The sequence below is a fragment of the Acipenser ruthenus genome, chromosome 24 (genome assembly GCF_902713425.1).
Source record: "Acipenser ruthenus chromosome 24, fAciRut3.2 maternal haplotype, whole genome shotgun sequence".
NCBI lineage: Eukaryota > Metazoa > Chordata > Actinopteri > Acipenseriformes > Acipenseridae > Acipenser > Acipenser ruthenus.
The window spans coordinates 21,869,167-21,889,397 of NC_081212.1; the positions used below are offsets into that span (position 1 = coordinate 21,869,167).

A 20,231-nucleotide genomic window follows, 5' to 3' on the forward strand; every position below is an offset into this window, starting at 1 on the left:
CTGGCACTGTGGAAAAGACAAAAATGTGCCAACTTCACATTTTCTTAATAAAGTATTTTTTCTGCATTGAGTCCAAACAGTGACTTTGTTATGTAAACAGGGTCATATGTCAGGGACACTTGCCAGAGAGCTTTTTGCATAGATGCAGTTCAATGACAAAATATGCTGTCAATCTTCCGCATGAAAATTAGACCATTACCACCTTTCGTGTTAATCAGGGACAGCACTAAGGAGCTAATACACTTAACAATAGTGTGCACTCTCAGACAACAATTTATCAAGGCACAAAGAAGCTGAGATTATGCCAAGCCATCTTGCTGGCCAGAGACTGCCAAGATCTGCCTGAACTGCACAAAATAAGGAAAGAAAAAAAAAAGAATTGGCAAGAAGATCACAAAGTCAACAGTACTATTCCCCTACACAGAGGAGGGTCTGGGGGGGGGGAAGCAAGACAAACATATACTGTAGCAATAATGGCAACATTGTCTCATTAGATAGTGACTTTGGGGTTGCACGATCAGATTGAATAGATTTTTTTGGAAGGCACTAAACTAAACCCCAGAGTCTACTGAACCTTTGTCTCATCTTCCAGGTGGAAGTCTCCCTGCTCAGTATGCAAGCCTGCAGCATGGTAGCAGATGTTGAGCATTGATAGATCTGTCTGTGGTAAATATCACACAATTCTCACATCCCTCCCTCTCCTGTGCTTAGTTTCATCAACATCAAAATATAGTTTAACAGTCACATTTTTCTCTGCCAAGCATTTAGTATGTCTTATTTTTACTAGTAGTACAGGTCTCAGGCATCAAGATTTCAGTAATGTGCTACAAATGATACTTTTTTTTTTTTTTTTAAACCCAAAGTTTTCCAGTCTCCAGTTTACATCGGATTTGGTTTTCTGTCTGCATTTCAATTGAAAGCAAGGCTGGAGTTTGGTAAATGTTTGCACTATGCAGGAGAGAAGTGTCTCTTTGCTTTGTCCTTCTATCCTTCATTTGGCAATTCATTACAATTGAGCAATTGTGCATTTAGTAACAGGGTCTGCATTTCCTCTGATCTATTCTCATTCATGTTGATAGAAACTAGTATATCTCATGGTCTACAAAAACAGACCATCAGATCACTAGTTCCCCAAAGTAAAATCTTGTTTACCCATCACTGGTGCCACTCAGCCTTGGCAGAATACAATGCAACATTATTTTAGGCTACTCTTAAACCCAAGGGAATTCAAACTAAGTACAACCATTTGGAACAATTTAACGTAGTGGTAACTGTTGGTTTGATGTCAATATTAAAAGCAGATGAGGCTGTCAATAATTAGCTCAGATGAAAGTGTTCAATAGGGAAACAAATCCTTAAAAAACAGATGTGGATTTCAGAAGTTTTATTTGAATTGTATAAAAAGTATTTCACTTATTTACATTTTTTAAGCAAGTAATAAGGAAAAATCTGTAATATCGCTAAGAACTGTCTGCTTACAACAAACATTTAACAAAATCTTCAGACATTTGGCAGGAGTGCTTAGGCATTTTGTTAAAATGAAATTTGTTTTAAAAAGATATACTATTTTAAAACAAAGTTTAATCCATATCTGGCCAAGGAATATGTGTTTAATAAAACATGCTTTTGTGTCTTATTCAGTACAGTCCAATCATTTACCACTCAAAGTAGCCATTGGTAGGAGTACTGTATATACAGCAGCAGGCCTGCCTCTGTAATGACCCTCAGAGTTCCTACCAATGAGGAAGTGCAAGAACTCTGATTTCCAGCTTGAGAGAAAGAGAGAAAGAGAGCGAGAGAGAGAGAGAGAGAGAGAGAGAGCTGCAGACAGAGAGAGAGAGAGAGAGAGCTACAGACAGAGAGCTTACCGAATAGCAGACTGCCTCACTGCCAGCAGTGTTCTATACACAGCTGCTGCTTCTCAACTAGTTTCAGATTCAAGTCTACAGAAAGAAAGGTCCAGCTGACAACATGGACACAGATTCAGGAGAGTTGAGTGAAGGGGAGTTTTCTCCAGGTAAGGCTTGAAATTTAAAAATCTCTCTGCTGTAAAGTTACAAAACGTAGCATTAGCTAAATTCACCTTCACTGTACAGTGCATATGTAGTGTATAAAAGGTCTGTATGTGATACTGTACAAGATTTTGCAAGTTCAGGCAAATGCTGTTGGATCCTATATCAACACCTTACATATCAAGGGAATACAAGCATCACTAAGAGATGGTTATATATAGAACACAAAAAATATATTATATATATATATATATATATATATATATATATATATATATATATATATATATATATATATATATATATAAAATCATAGCAGGTGAATGGCTGGGAAATTGTAAATGTTTGCACTATTTGTTGCTCAAACTCTAAAGATAAGATGTACTGCTTTGCTGAATCCATAATCCAAAGGTTTATAATATTTCAATATAAGCTTATTAACCTTTCGACTTATTTTGGGGGGGGGGGGGGGGTGGTTATGTGCAGTCATGTTGACTTTGCTTAAATATTTTAACAGATTCCATGGTATGTTATCTATTAAAGTGAACTGGTAATGGATTAATAAAATGCTTAAACATTTTTCAAAACACAAATATTTTATTTCTTATTTCTCGGTCAGTGTTGGAAAGTAAAGGTCCCATAAGATACAAGCACCTGTACCAAGTTCGACGTTTTTATCCTGCTCTCCTTAGAGGGAGGCAGTGTTCGTGTGTCATTCACCCATTTGAGGACAGGCTACTTTAATTATTTGGAGGATTTTTAAGTGGCATCTACCTCTTATTTTAATTCTCTAACTATATTGTTTGAAAATTACTCTCATTTTGTTAACCGCAAAAATTAACTCTAAATGTAATGCATCAAGTAACATCAATAGAGCTTGTGTTCTGATTTTTTTCAAACAAACCTATTTGGTACTTAACAGGTTAATACTAAATGTATATAAAAATAAATTTTCTGTTAATGAATAACTTGAGAGGAACTCTAGTCCAGCAGAGCAGGTCACACTGAAGCACACATGCAAACCGGCACCGATTTAATTAAATCAATTCAGTCATGCAGGTTATTGTTATAATTGTTGAACTATAAAGTATTTTATTTAGTACTGTACAGTGCAATATCAGAATGATGTGCAGTGCGATACCAGTTCACATTCTGGAGTTTTAAGGTTTGGCTGAAAGCGGAGGCTAGGATTCTGTGCCCGATGCAGTTCTTGTAAAAAGGATCCTTTGACAGATTACAGAAGCCATTTACCCCTGCATTAGCCATACCCTTTGTACATGATCTACCCATTGAAGTCAGGAAGTTCACAAAGTCTTACAAACTCAATTTAGTCAAAAGGTCATGTACTGTATTTCAGAAGTAAAAGTGTGCCTCTGTAGTAGTGTGTGTAAAAGATAGACCGGACCCACTTTTACCTGGAATCTCTCCCTCCTCCCGAACTAAAACATTATACTAGTAAACCAGAATTCCTTTAAATTGTTTTGATCAACCAGAGTAATATAGGAAAGTACATAATGTGTGTATACAATTTGACCAAATCTGCTATGCAGTCTTTAAGCATATGGAGTGGTTGCTGTGTAACTGCAATACTGAAACATTTTCATTAATTATAAATGCTCATACTTTGTCTTATTCCAAGAAAATCAAATCCTGTCCCAGTGCCTTCTTTAACATCTTATAAGAGCAGTATTTAGCCAGTGATGTCATTGTAATGACAGATTAAGTATGATGTTATAATGCGGTTTCTTTATTATTATTTATTTCTTAGCCGACGCCCTTATCCAGGATGACTTACAATTGTTGTTAGTTTTGTTTGTTAGTTTTGAAATCTGTTATTAGATGGCTGCCTGGTGCAACTGTAACCATGTTTCAGTAAGTACTTAGCCAGTTGTTGCTGGTCTGCTATTATTGTGGCCAGTGTAGACCATTTTCAAATGTTTTAATGTTATTTTTAAATACACGTTTGTTTTTATTAGAAGTGTCCCTCACCCAAATCACTTTGCTCCTTTTACTTTTGTAAAGGGGGATTCTCATGCATTGCAGAGCATTCAATTCTGGATTGGACTTTCAAATACTAGAAGACAGACACTAAGAAACCTAGTAATAATTACACAAATGTTGCAATGATAATCCTAAGAAAGAAGAAAACCTTAAAGAGTGTATAACTCTTAACTACCTTAACCCATTTGATAAAAAAAGTCAGGGGAAACAGATATATGTGCAGCTGTTTTGTGCTTTCATCTGGTCCACAGATGTAGCTGTGCACCCTGGGGATTTACCGCAAATGTAACCAAAAGCTAAATCTGGAAAGTCTGTTGAAACCTAAAAAAAACCCTTCTGTTTGGGGGGGGGGGGGGCGGAGTGTATGGCTCCATATCAGTTAAATTAAATCACGATAACCCCAAAGCTTATGCCTCCAAAACAGGCTCCAACAGTTACTAGCTATTCTGCCTGTAATGTGCTAGGCATTCAGTGACAGCAACAGTATTTTTCATGGGAAGTTTAGTGCATGACTTTTTTTTTTAAAGTTCATTATTGATACATTATTGAGAGATGGCAATTTTTTAAATGCACATTCATATGTTATCAGATTTTTAGCAGGATACATACTGTTCTTTATACTACAATGGTGCCATTAACCCATGTTTTACTGAGCCTATTTTTACAGTTGTTTGCAGTTGAAACCACAGTCATTTCCTCTGTAAAGCCTAGCTATATGTTGTGAGGGAGGACGCAGTATTATTTAGAACTCCCATCATAGCTAAAGCTCTCAGAGATTCAAGGGTGATTTATCAAGATATTGTGCCAGGAAAAAAAATCTTGAATTGCAGCATCTCATTTAAAATGGAGTGCCTTGGGACAAGAATGGAAGGAAGTACATGATAGGTACACAGGAGAGCCATTAAATTCTACTCATATCAGAAGGATAAATCTTTGCTGTTTAATAGGTTTCACACTAACTGGGGTGATATGGTCTCAATGACCCCACTTATCAGCAAGCTAAGAGTGGCTCCCTTGGCAAGATGTCAGATAAAGAGGGTATATGCTCAGTTTTTCTAGAAACGTACCTTTTATTCAAGCTCCAATTGTGAATTGCAACAAGGGTGCTCTATGCACACTATTATTGATTCCATGTAAAAACATAGATGTTATTCCTGGAGAGGTTTGTTTGTATAACCGCTCATCCAATATTGTGGGGATCCAGACTAATAATTCAGTCACTTCCTCAAGGTTAAAACTGCCAAATCCAACAATACTTTACTTTTTAATGGTAGGGTTCTGACACATTCCAGCAATAATATACAGAAATGCTGCTCTGAGAAAGCAAACAGACTGCCAGAAGAACTTCTGTCAAAATGCTAGTGTAAGGAAGGACTTCATGGATGTTATTGTACAATGGCATTCATGGGATCCATCTTGTAGAGTAGGGGCATTCATAAAGTTTGTCATCTCAGCTAGCCATAGCTACTACATAGCTAAAATACTAATATGCAGATTCATAAAAAGAAGGTACTTCATATGGTTGTGTCACTAGAGAAGGAGCACATTGTTTCAGTCTTCTAAAAACACAGTACCTGCTAGTTAATGTTGATCTCATGTTACGGATGGGTTGTTTCTGCCATTACATCTTTTTTCCTAGCAAGTGGAAAAATGGTGCTTGCTTCATACGTTGGCTTCTCTAGATCTGCTCAACGGCAGCTGGCAGATTGCAAACATAAGCTCAAAGGGCATCAGGGAGATTCTTTTGATGAAGTAGCACTTTTTACAACAGAAACCAATGATTTGCAATATGCAACCCACATGGAATTGTATGACACTTTGTAACCTTGATTCACAAAGATTTTCAAGATTAATGATGGTTATCATGTGAGACAATGGATGGTATTCGTTCACATGGATTCTGAACATATTTTTAACATACAGTGAGCTTCTTCAAAAGTTACATGTAGGTCAAGGACAAACCCCAATCCTGAGATAACTGTAAGGACATCCATGAGAACCAGACATCACCGGTAGCTTTTAACAAAATAAACATTAGCCTCTGAAAGGGAAGCCACTGCAAAATGTGCACTTCGTTTGTTTTTTTTTGTTTTGTTTTTTAAAGCCACTGAAGGTTATTGGAAGGACCTAATTTTTCTCGTTTGTACTGTAGCATTACCATTTTGTTTTCTAATTTTTGGATAAACAGCAGCCACAGTTGCCAAAGCTATAAAACATGTAGATAAAGACATGCTTTAGAACAAAGCATAAAGGGAAAGGAACAGAAGGTCAGATTGTAAGTTTAGATAACATGCTCAAGATGGAACATATTAAACGAAGTCAGCTATGGCAGTAGAGACTAATGTTTTTATGCATTGCACTTGAGCCTATTGTGATAGAGAACAGTTTAACAAGGTAGTGTTACATAGATTTACAAACACAAGTCCAGTTGTTACAGGCTGTTTGGTTATAGAGAAATGCCAATCTCTAGCTCATTTTTACCAGTGGAGCTACCCAGAAACAATTTCACCTATTCTGATTTGAAGAAAGTTGTTGGGGCAGTGCTCCAACTATAGAACAAAAAACTGACAAATTCAAAAATGTGACATTTCAAAATCCAACACGAAATACTGTACTACTATTATGGCTTCCGGTAGACTATTGTGATAACATTTTGTAGTTTCTTTGATTACATGATGTTAAATAAAAGATCTAAAATATGTTAATTATATATATTATATATATATATATATATATATATATATATTAGCTCAAAGAGCCAGCTGCCCAATGTTTCGATATGTTGTACATATCTTTCTCATAAAATTATAAAAATGGTTTTTTTCAATGATGTCTCAATCCTAAAATTCTAGGTGATGTTAAACTTCTGGCCAGAGCCATACTGTGCACAGCCTGTGCAGACAGGTTGGTTTCTCTCACCATGGTTATGGGATAAATAGTTGCTTCTCAGTTGGAAAATATGAGGCCTAACAGCTTCCCTCTGCCAGGCCATAAACACGGAAACCCTCTCCCATTAAACTGTTTAACTTGAAACAGAACCTTCTGGAACCACGCCTTTAATGAATTTACCAGTAAGAATTACAAAAGTAAAATGAGTAGACGTATTGCTAGAATAACCCAAAACAAGCAGGCAGCCCATTTTCTAAATGCATTCTGTAATAGAGCAAAACTAAACCATACAAGTAGTTCTGGTTACTTTGTGGAGGTCCCACTCCACTCCCCAAGACCATGCCACTTTTTTGTGGTTTAACAGCTTAATTTATCACTCATGATATAACTGGATGTTCCAAATGAGCAGTTGTAGATAAATAAAATTGCTGCTTCTGGATTTAAACTAATTTAGAATGATCTGATTGTGTTAAAAGCATATTTCTTATTGGGGCTTATGAAGATTTCATGAATAGTATTTTGGATTAATAGAGTTGGTTTACAGCAAAAGAAGGATGTTGTTACCTTTATGTATTATCATTTTGAGTCTCACAGCCATAGAAGAAAGCACATCTTAAAAACAAGCGCTTCTGCATGTGTTGTGCAGGATGGAAAACACTTCTTGGGTTACTCAAATACAAATGTAATAGAAAAAATGATATACAGACAACTGGTTCAGTTTAAGATGATGTCATTCAATTAGATATTTAGTAATTAGGAAGACACATTCAGAATGAATGCTTTGAAGCTGTGCCTGTTGCTGGCTCTTCTTCAGACAATAAAGAAATACTCAGGATAAATAAAATACATCAAGCCAACATGGAACTTAAAACGTAGTCAAAAGTATCTAGTATATAGTGGGAACAATTCAGCTGTTAACGTCCAAAAAAACACAAAAAATGACATGCATGTGTGAACAAGAGTACGGTAACAACACTTGTACGTTTTCGTGTTAATAGCATGGGCAAGCAGCCAGTTTTCTGAATCAAAACACAGTTGAATGTTCAACATTTGAACTCTTCCAGGTTCCAGTGGTTTAGAATTAAACATCTTGACCAGAATGTTTATTTTACCATTTGTTTTTCATAATGCCTTTAAAATGAAGACAAAACTTAAGAACTGGGAAAGAGAAAGGTATGTGATTATTAGACTGCAGCGTGGGATCGTAGGGCCAGCAGTAGAACTCAGGTGAGCTAAAACATCTCAAAACCGATCTCTGGGTAGGCTAACAATAGGGCTAGCTCGGAATCGTCAGGCTGCACTATCTACACTATCAACAAAAGCGGTCTTACAACCTGAAAGTGGCATATGTAAATGTATTTGTGAACTTGGAAACTGCTATTGTCCCACAAAAGCAACAGCACCGACAATGGCAAATGTAGAAGTTGAAGTGATCATTAAAAGTGCATGTTATTTGGTCTTGTAAACCAATTGACTAACAGCAGACACAGGACTGAAGTCACATGTGTCAAACCCTTTTCTACTGAATGGTATATTGTCAAAGCAAGATCTGTTGTATGAAGAACACTTACTGTACAAGAAACACCAATAGGGCTACTATTTTCAACATAACCTTACAAGGTTTACAGGCTTTTAATACAAGAAATATGTTTAAACTTCGTCAAAGCACTACAACTTTAAAGTTTCAACGGTCAAATAGCAGAATGTGTTTTAAATGCACAAAAAGTGCATTATTTTTCATAGAAGTGTACATGAAGGTAAACTTAAAGCAAATTCCATTTCTTTTTTTTTATCCACTAGAATTTGCAACCAACATCGACCAAAAAACATTATAAAAAACTGACATTTGTCCAGTTGACTGATGCAAATCACTATAAAGGCTGCAGTGTATTTTAAGATGCTGAACATTCCCATGGGGGGGGGGGGGGGGGGGGTACTATGCATTTGTATAACAATGCCATGCTATTTTAGTTACATTTTGTAAATATTTACAAGAGTGTTGGGGTGTGAACGCATGCCTTTAGACAACCCATACATTTGCTGTTTTTCCAAGTTGGGACCTTTTTGGACTGTTTTGTATTCAGTACAGTTCTTAGCCTGACAGCAGCCACTCTTTACACTGCCTATTAGCCAGTGCGTCTCAGTGTTTGGGGACCACTAACACGCAAGTTTCTGGTTTCAGGACCTAAATATTTATTTAAAATACACTATCTTATGAACTTTAAATAACTATGTGAAAACCCCTCTGGTTATCAGTGAATGGTTCAACAGTAGAACTGGGCCATTTCACTGGCTCAGGCACCGACAATCCCAGAGCACGGGAATTACTCAGCCTAGATCTGTCTTCATGAAGCAGGGACAGGGTCAGAGGTTGTGCTTGAAGCAATGGAAAAAAAAACTGTTACTTACTTCATATCCTTTCCTGGCAGACCTCGATTTGCAAAGAACCGTGTAGCTTCCTTATAACTCTCCAAGAAAAAAATATTAAGAAAGATTCAGCTTACTGCATATTAGGTCAAATTAAGATTTAGAACATCAATACTGTTAGTTTGCTTGAAATGCTAATAAGCTTGTTTGATTTTATGCCATTTCCTTCCAAAACGATATTTAATTAACGCTTACAACTTTGACCTGCGGTATATAGACGCTATGTAAAGGTTCAGCTGTGACATTTAAAACAAAGGATTCCAATCAATTTTTTTTCTTCAACTATGAGCACATCTTGAATCAAAAGCAAAACCAAGACCTTGGAAAGAGCAATTATTTTTTTAAGAACACTTTGAATTAAATACGGATTAGTGTCTTTAATACTTACTTTAAAACTGCCTTCAGTTGTACCGATACACACACACACACACACAAAGCCACCACATTAATTGGCCTAAGGTTTAATGAGGGAAGAAAGTGCTATAATCTTCAAGCAAATTGAATAAAGCAATATTGATATAACAAATGCCAGAACTTTGACCCCCTACTAATAGCGGTTACAAAGGGAAGGCTAGCACGGCTAATAAGGGTTCAGGACTCCTACCTTTAATGTATCTGTATTTTATTTACATGTTCTGGTATTTACAGTAAAGAAAAAACCACACACAAACCAGACTTTTACGTCACTAGGGCAAAACAAAGTCCGACTTAAAAGCACAGTTTACACAGAACACCCGAATTCAATATTTTTAAATTGCAGTTACTATTTAAACTCTAGATGGTTAATGTTCCCAATCCAATACTTACTTTTACATTTCACAGCTATGTTTACAATCTGAATGGCGACTGAATGCAGGAATTTCTTAATACTGTAGTTAGGGTATTTTTGACACATGTTTCCATCATTTGCCTCTGCCAGTGCCAAAGTAAGTACTCCAATAAAAGCACACACCCCAGACACAGACTTTACAAATGCCTTGAAGAATTACAACAGTTTATAAAACCTCGTTAGAGCACCACAACACCATCTTTGCATAAACCATTTTTCATTGCAAAAGAATATTTGAAAATCTAGTGATATGAATCTAGATTCTAAACCCTTTTTCTGTATGGGACTATATATGGACGGCCACCATACTCACACTATAGGAGTCCTGTGTCTAGTCAACAGGAGATGTGTACTCCATACACACTGTTCAGCAAAATATAAATTTCTCTGCATACATAAAGTTTATCCACAAATAACACATACCAGTGCACAATCTTTACTGTCAATATTGGTTTGTGTATATGATTCAAGAAAAGGTAATTCAAATAATTTCTAAATTCACAACAACCTCAGAATGAGAAAACATGTTTATTTCTATTCATTTCTGAACCTACTGTACAGCTTTGATCCAAGGTGAATAGGAATCCCTCTGCCATACACACCATTAAAACAGGGTCCTCTGTCTCACTGTATTACAGGATCTAAAGACACTGATGTTTACACCATGTTTAAATATAAAATCAGTATGTAGATGTTTAATCCAACTGAGTAGATTGCACCATCTCTTAAACCCGTAGTATTAATGAGTTACTTAATACATTTGTATGAGCGCTACACACAAATGCATGAGTTACAGCATGAAACAGATATCAAATGCATGACACCAAAAAGCATTCAGGGTGTAGCTGGTTTGTTCACAGTGTATTGTGATATATGTAGCAACACAACAAAGAGACTGTGCTGCAGGCTGTTGTATTTCTTAGTTGGATTTAAACATAGAAATATATTATGGTGTAAAGTCAAAGGCTCAGCACTAGTTAATGGATCACACCCATCAACCTATTCATAAGCATGAAGGCATTTTATAAAATGCAGCCTTGCCTCATCTGCAAACCCTGTAATTACAACGCTCACTATATCTCTACCATATGAAATTAACAACAGGTGCTTAATAACCAGTTTTGGTTAAGTGATTCAAATTGAGTTTTTTTTTTGTATGCGGCTATAAATAAAATAATTCAGATTTCAAACAGAATCAAAGCTACTGTTCAAATGTTTCTACAAAAAATAAACACTATTTTAATGTCTAAACTTAACTTTCCAGGAAATACATTTTATGTGGGATCAGTTCTCAACATACAATGCAAGGTGAATTTAGTTGGAAATCAGAATATTAAAACTACAAAAAACTCTGGTGGCATTCCAAATATCACTGTGAAAAACAGAGATATCGAATTAAACTAGTCAGGCCTTATGGTTTTAGTACTGAAACTTAAAAACAAGGTATTATGAATGCATAGTTGATAAAAGTCCAGATTTCTGAGGCATAGGTTGCCCCTATAACTTTTAATATAATAGAATATATTCCTTGTATGTGTAACTCTGGGATTTCATTAATATGGGGAAAAAACCTTCAGCCACTACATCAATAATCAGATTGAAAATGTTGGGGGGTTTTTTGTGGGGGAGGGGTGGGGTTTATATCTGCAGCATAATTCCTGACTTGATGAGATACATTAATTGGGAGAAAACATCCTGATGAAAAAGCCTTGCCAGAGTACTCCAATGTTGGGTTTAGACTGATGTGAAGTGACAATGCTTCCATTTATACAGAAGCGCCTAGTCTCAGCTTTCCTGAGCTGTCAGTACTGCTAAAATGTCATGCTGGAAGCGGACACAGTTTTATAAACCAAAAAGCAAGAATAACTTGTTGTCTCATGCAGGGTTGTTTCCAAGGAAACAAAGTGATCCCCATTTATATTACAAGATGATATCTCTAAATCAGGAATAATGTCCCGTTTGTTTTGACGCATCACTACTGCTTTATTAAAATACTTCTAATATTCTTTACCTTGGGGCCCTTTTACCTGCCCATCATATTTCTATTACTTTGTGAGGTTTATGAGTTTTCTTCCAAAGAACAAACCTACACATTATCAAATGTTACTTTGTGATATACACTCTCCAATGGTTTGAAATTAGCCTGATTGACAGAGGCAGGTCCATTTGGTTGTGGGCAGGTGTATTTCACATACTAACCCGCCGTGGTGGGGAAATCGACATGTACTTGGTTCTTGGTGCTTCCTTTTCTAGTGGACAGCAACATAGATTTAATAAATAAATTACAAAGCCTGTACTATGGAAATATCCTTAGCAGTCAAGCTGTTGGGTGTATGACATAATAAAATACAACACAGTCACCAGTTTATGGAGGATTCTCCCTACTAACTATTTCTTACGGTTTTAAACTTTATTAATTAATCTTTTTAGTACTGTGTAACAAACACAGAATTTACCACAACTACTGTACACCAACCTCAGTATTTCTCACAGTATATCTTACACATGCAGGCTGAAGGCCGGTGAATAAAAATGGAACTACCAGCGGCAACCAAAACTAGTCAAAACACCCATCTTATTCATTGCATATTTCTATTTTAGAAATGAGGACTAGGACAACAGTTGAACAAAACAGATTTAAAACACCTTCCAACAAATAAAAACGAGACAAACTGCCAATTGATTAAATAAATGATCCATAGTTGGTGTGGTGAATTATAAAATAAATTAATAAAATTTCCAACTTCAAGACAGTAAATCAATACTGCTTTCAGTTTGTGCTTGAGCAGAAACAACAGATCTCCACCCTCATTTTAATTATACAGTATGGATGTTCTACTAACTGACAAAACATTGTGTCAGTAGAGTGTCAGATATCATAGATATGCTGACAGCGGTTACATATAAGGAAGTGTTTGCAGACACGTTTCAGGGTCAGAATTCAATTTGCATCAATCATTTCTTCACTTATAGTAAATGACGAGAGAGAATTGACATTGCTGTCATTCACTGTTGTTGTTTGTGAAATAAACTCAGATACTTTTCCCCTAACTCTTCAGTCACTGCCACAATCAGTTACTGTAAACATGTGTCATTCATGGGCGATAGGAGAATTGTATCAAGCACAATTTAGCTGTTGTGTAGAGTTTCCTCAAAGCCTTCCACCAGTACAGATTCAGGTTCCAGGGTTGTCTGGCTGAGAGACAATGTATTATTAATTAATATATATCCCATAGAAGGGAAAGCAAATACAAAACTGGCGAGAGACACACGTAATTGACACTCAGGGAAATATGTAATTACTTATCCACACTACCTGTTGATGGCTGAAATTGTGTAGTGTTTCAATATAGTTTTAGTTGAACAGTTTTTCTGTTTATCAGTTAATTCTTACTTGATTATTTTAATTAGTTTGCTTATTTTTGGATACAGATACCACTTGAATATATACAATGATGTTTCAGTTTTTAAATCATTATATATATATATATATATATGACACACAAACACACACAGTGCTCCCTCGCTATAAGGCTCTCAATTATAACATGCCTCGGAAAGAACACTCCTACAGCATGTCCCCTAATTCCCTATACTAGTGATTCATGCAATATTTCTACAGTAAATACAGTACTCGTGTTGTTCAAACTATAAACCACTTCTCAGTCTAACTTCCGTTACTGTCTCTCCCTTTTGAAACAGTAGCTGAACTGAAGAAAAGCTGTGCTGGCACTAACACAGACATCTCATTCAGCATTCGTCTTATAACTAAATAAATATTAGGCCTATTTATAGTTTAAAATGGTTAATTCATGGAAAGTTATATTTTTGCTTCACTGTATGTGCATAGTTATTTTATTTTGTATTTTAGTCAGATGTGTGTTATGTGTCCCATGGAGCCCCCCGCACCCCCTCCCCAGTTTATAACATTCTTTGGTTATAACGCTCATATTGTGTCCCCCCCGAGAACCGCGTTATAGCGAGGGAGCACTGTGTATATGTATATATATATATATATATATATATATATATTATATATATATATATATATATATATATATATATATTGCATACAAGTGTAATATATATGTAATAGGGAAATAAAAAGTCAGACAGACAGAGTATGCACCCCTAATGCAAATACCACTATTTGTATGAAAACTGTTTATAAATAGTACAGTGCTCCCTTGTTATTTGTCATAATTCACAAATGTGGCTATTTCATGGGGACAGTAAATTGCACTGTACACTGTATAAAGGCACTTCACTAGCGCACTGTTTTTGTATGTCATCTAGCAAAGGGGGCTAACAGGGGAGTAATAAACTGCTAAATCCACATTCTCTTAAGCAATGTTATTACTAAGTTCTGATATGAAGGCTTACCCTCGCCAGGAATGCATTCTTTAAAAGCAAAAAAAAAAATCACACTAGATAAATTCTACAAAATAGACTAAACAGTGGGCAGCAGTCACTTTAAGACAAACAGCTTCAGGCATTCTGCACGTAAAGTACAGAAGAGTCAAATATTGTGTGGGACGTAAATCCTGTGTAATCACAATTTTACTTCATAAATCATAAGTATTACGAGAACAATTTATTTTTCATGGTACTGAATAAGTTCTTTACTTGGCAATTCCTTAATTAGCTGTTACTAATTCAGCCCCCGAGCGCAATCAAATAAAATGAATTAAAACCAGGCAGGTCAAGTTGAAAAAACAGAAATCAGTCCCAGACAGAACGTATCTACTAAAAATTCAATACGACACGAAGACTATGACTTAGCCAGGCAGCTGGAAGGATAGTCCACTGCCACAATATCCAGGAAACCAAACTAGCAAGTGAAAGGAAAGTAAATGAGAATACAATAGCTCTCTTTATTAAAACAAACAAAAATGTAATGGTAACCAACAAAGCCAGACATTTTTACACATGAAAAACTGACAACCCTGCATCTGCTCACCCTGTCAACTAACGTTTTCTGCCAGGAAACTAATCCTCTAAACAAAAACAGCACAAAGTCAGTGAGGAAGAATTAGCAATCCAAATGATTAAGTAAAGGACAAAAGCCTCCTTTGATACACAGGGCTTGCTAAAATTTCAGCCTGATTGGAGAATATGGCACAGACAATCTCAAAGCTAATTTCATGTGGGGAATAATAGTGATTCGGAAAAGTAAAGGATTAAATGCAGACGAAAGCTCATGGCAGTTTATGTAAACCTCATTAAAAACCAGAAGTAATGAACTCTTGTGTAAATGAGAATGACCTTTGGTTTTTGCATTCTTAAGTGGTAAAGCAAGAGCTTTTTAAATGATCATTATCTCCAGCATGTGTTGAGTAGGGAAGGATGCAATGCCAGCAACTTGTCTTTCTGTTCTGCTCTTTTCAGATGTTAAATACTGAAGCGCGTAAATTAATATATTTAAATAAAACACCACACTGGTGGTGTTGTACCATATAATTAGTAAACATTACACTCATACTTCTGAACCTCCAGAAGGTTACACAGAATAAATAAATCACAAACATTAGAAGAGGCCTAAACGATCCAGGATCCCACAGGTTTGATTGTATTTATATTTAGAGAGTATAAACATTCAAACTGTTGGACACTGCTGCTTTAAAAGTCAAAGTCTTGGCCCTTCACATGCTTACTGTGGAACACCCGTTTCTTTGTTGACATTTTCCTACATACTGTGCGGTACTTATGTTTCAAAACAACTGCAGGTCTTTCAGGTAAAGACTGTCGGGGAGCACCTGCTCCTTGTTTTGAAGACTTGCCAGAAATAATTATTCCAACTTTCAGATTGAAAAAAAAAAAAAAAGTTGCATGCTATGTCTTGTAGAAGTTAATTCTTTATAACCTTGACCCTTTACCTTCAGCAGCTGAATGTTATTTTGATATAATAAAAGACGGTCATGCAATGCCATCCTAGATGCTGCACACTGCAACTCGCCTCAGGGCTGGAAACTCGCTCGATAACTCATAAATCATATACTTAAACTCTACTGCTGAAGATCCATCCATAAATTTAAAGACAAGCCAAGTAGACACATGCCTCGCTGTGATGAAGGCGCCAGCCAAAATATTAACAGGCAAGCTTCTGTGAATGTATGCAGCAGCAGGAGGTTATAACCTAAAAGCTCACCTAAGAAGTGCTTAATTATGCAATACAGGAACAGCCTAGTAGACAGCATAGTAACCCATAGATTACCAAGCTTTCAAATCACAAGTTTCCCCCAAACCTTTAACTAAATCCTAACCTGAAAGTCAATGCAAAATTGCATCTCATCCCTCCAGCAAGATGATCAAAAATATTATTTTCTAACAGATGCTATTCAATGTGGATTTTCCTATAGCATTCAGTACCAGACTAAATCGACAACTTACATTGTCCGTTTGTTCTGAAGGTCCTAGCAATAAATATGAATGGTGACTATTGTGGCATACTTAGCCAAACTCTTGACTGTTGCTGTTGGTATGCGTGCTCCCCTTCTTGGGTGGTATGTCACAAAGCTAGTGAGAGTTGAAGTACCGGTAACAGTAAATTGAATTAACTAAGGGTTTATTTACAGGCGTGACTTCAGACAACATACTGCATTCATTTAAAAATATGGCTTCCAGAGGTTTCACATTTTTCTAGTGCTTTAAACTATTAATTTATTTGGGTTTTAATGACCACAAAGCAGAAGTTTAAAAGTTTTACACATATTGTATTAATTATCACTCCTTTACAGGTTTACTTCATAAGTAATGTGTTAATGCTTCCAATGATTAAAATCACATTTGCTTAGCTGTGTTATTTTCTTCAATATGGGGTTCAATGGCAATAACTTGTGAGAAGTTTGGGGGGGGGGGGGGGGGGGACAATTCTGCATAAGGCATTTAAATCTCCTGCAGTACAATAGACACATATACTACGACGCTGAATTAAGAAATGTGCATAACTTGGAACACCAACTGATTTGTCATACTTTCCTCCAGGTCAACCTTGTTCTATTCAATTGACTTCAGCTGGAAGGAAACATTTTGAAAATTATAAAATCATATGAATAACGGAACAGATGTAGAACATGGGTTAAACTTACATAAAAAAATTAAAAAAGTGTTCCACATTAACTCCAGCACAAGAGAGTAGACTGGACCAAAACAGATCTTAACCCTGTATTATTATTTATTAAATGAACCATGTTGAGCATAAGAAAATGTACCGAACTGTAATTCAAAGCTGAATTGTATTCAGTTTAATAATGGCAACTGTGTCCTAATCTAATTGTTATGCTTGCATGACATTATTACAGCAAAAATAAGGTTTAATATACTGTGGCTGCAAGCATTTCAAGCATCATTATTTCCAATGGAGCATGTTAGCATTAAAGCTCTAAAAATGTAATGGTTTAAATATATATTATACATATCAAACTATATTACTTTTCTGAGCAGCATATTATTATTATTATCAATGTGTTTTCCAGTCTGTATCCTGGAACCTCACCAAGTGATGTGGCCAGCACACTTAGGAAATGCAAAAAGCCCCCACTTTCATCAGAACAGTACTTGCAGGAAGCTGCACTACAGAAACGGTGCCACTATTGAATTATAGATTTGTCCTCTGTGCTTTTATTTGGCAACATGTATAAACAAATTAATAATGATGCCAACTGCATTTGCCACATTCTTATTCTATTGAAATCAAGTCTGGGATCGTATTCATTAAATCTCTTTAAGCATGGGCACCAGATTAAAATAGGAATGTTTTGAAGCATCAAGAGCAATACTGTGCTTTTTTAATTCAGAAGACATAATCATTCTCATAAATTATGAAGGACTGTGCATGAAAAGCATTTCCTAGAATTCTGTCATCAGTCATTTTGAAGGACTAAAAACTACATTTCTACTACAGATAAAATGTTTAAGCTAAAATAACCCGATATCTTATTTCCAGAAAAGAGCTATTTTTAATCTTAACTTCCTGTGTTTAAGTACAGTTTATCGTTCCATAAGCACAGTAATAATCATATTTACTTTTAGTAATAATCTTATTTACTTTTCTTTAATATTAATAACATATTCATGAAAGAATGACCAAGATTTAAAATAAAACAAATTCAAAATAAAGAGAAAAGAACCCAAATCCCTTTCAAAACCCTGGTTACCCTTCTTCAAACCACAAAACAGCTGCTTACTGGGTGTCAATTCTGAATTAAATCATAGGCTTACAAGCTTCATTCATCCTTTGATCATTTTACAAAGGCTATGATTTACTCACAATGACAGCAGATTCTTTCAACTCAATCAGATTTATTTTCAAGTGCTTTTTGACTAAATAGCAGATTAGATGGTTCTATTTTCACGCACTACAGCAGCTGCATCTGTTGTAAACCAACAGTGTGGGACTCCATGTTCGTTTGTATGCCAGTGTAATATGTATGTCTTATTTATTTAGGGTATTCAGGGATTTTAGTTGCCATCTTGCAAAGATCATCCAACCTTAACCTACTGGTGTCAAATAATAAATAATGTACTTTAAAAATAGTCTAATAAAGCACTGCATAGTGTTGTCCATCAAAGATGAAGGCACCATGGATGGCAGACCTTTTGGACAATTATATAAAAGCCAAAGAAAAATAGTGTTTTGAAGTTTTGCATGGGATATAAGAGGTAGGGTTGGGGGATTCAATTTTACATTCATCATTTAAGTTTTAAAATACTGATATGTGAATGATCTATAGCCAATACCATACAGTACGTATTTACCTTGAACTAAATATCAGCCATTTGTCTACATATAAAAAATAAGGGTGTGCTAAGAGGGTTCTTTTTTATTTTGCTGTTTAATATTAAGATGATGCAACGGTTAATCTCTATTTTTGTGTTTGTTTTATGCTGTGCAGTCCCAGAGATCTTCAACTCTAAAAGCCTGGCTCTTCAAGCTCAGAAAAAGATCTTGAGTAAGATGGCAACGATGGCGGTGGCCAACATGCTCATCGATGACACCAGCAGCGAGATCCTGGACGAGCTGTACAAAGTTAGTCGAGAGTACACCAAGAACAAGAAGGAGGCAATCAAAATCATGAAAAATGTGATCAAAATCGCCTTGAAAATCGGGATCCTCTACAGGAACCATCACTTCAGTCCAGAGGAGCTGGAGACCGTGGAGAAGTTCAAGAAGAAAATGAATCAGAGCGCCATGACCGCGGTCAGCTTTTACGAGGTGGATTACACCTTCGACCGCAACATTCTCTCCGAACTCCTCAACGAGTGCAAGGACCTTCTGCATGAACTCGTGGAGCACCACTTGACAGCAAAATCCCACAAGCGCATCGATCACGTTTTTGATCATTTTGCTGATGCAGAGTTTCTTTCTGTCCTTTACAGTCCTTGTGAAGAATACAGACTATACTTGAAAAAGATCTGCGAGGGTATTACCAAACTACTAGACGAGGGAATTCTTTAACCTGTTCCTTTATGTCGTGCTGTCTTTTATGAACTGTACTTTTATTTTTTGGAAGCGTTTTCACAATATGACTGGCTATACTAGTAAATCATCCTGATCTGTACATCCTAGGGTTAGCAATTTTGATAGTTCATATGTTTGTAATTGGAGAGGACCTTGAATTCTATTTCACTTGGTGGAACTCCCCACACCTTCTCAGCAAATGGTTTTGGATACTATAGACTCGGTTTCATTGGTTGAAATCACCAGTATTTTGTTTTGATTTAAATGTTCCCTGTTAAAGAAATAAATCAGGTGGCTGGAATCACTTTCCCTTTAAGTTGTTTTTGTTTATCTTTCATTTAAAATAAGGATTTGACTGGATCTAGTGGCCAAGTGTTGTAACTGCAGTATTGTTTGGACACATGTTTAAAGCTTTCCCTTGTCTGAAATTACTCTTAGATTTTGAGGAGAAACAAAAATCAATTTGACAAAACTACAGTAAGTGGTATTATTTAATATATCTTATTGTACACCATTTACATTAATTTCTCCTTTAAAAAAACTATGGAGTAAACCAAAGATTAAGATACAATTACAGCAAAATGACAGTTCAAGAAAGTTATTATGACTAATG

The 20,231-nt window shown here is 35.9% G+C and overlaps 2 protein-coding genes across 2 annotated transcripts in view; one reads left to right on the top strand and one right to left on the bottom strand.

Annotated features, from left to right (window-relative positions):
- The window catches only part of LOC117429426 (gliomedin-like), a 57,852-nt gene that overhangs the window by 36,566 nt on the left and 1,055 nt on the right, over positions 1-20,231 (bottom strand). The gene's annotated exons all lie outside the window — the stretch shown is intronic.
- LOC117429414 (tumor necrosis factor alpha-induced protein 8-like protein 3) lies at positions 1,757-19,934 on the top strand. The gene is made up of 2 exons (XM_034901808.2): positions 1,757-2,017; positions 19,053-19,934. The coding sequence occupies exons 1-2, from the start codon at positions 1,972-1,974 to the stop codon at positions 19,613-19,615; spliced, it is 609 nt and encodes a 202-aa protein (XP_034757699.2). The 5' UTR covers positions 1,757-1,971; the 3' UTR covers positions 19,616-19,934.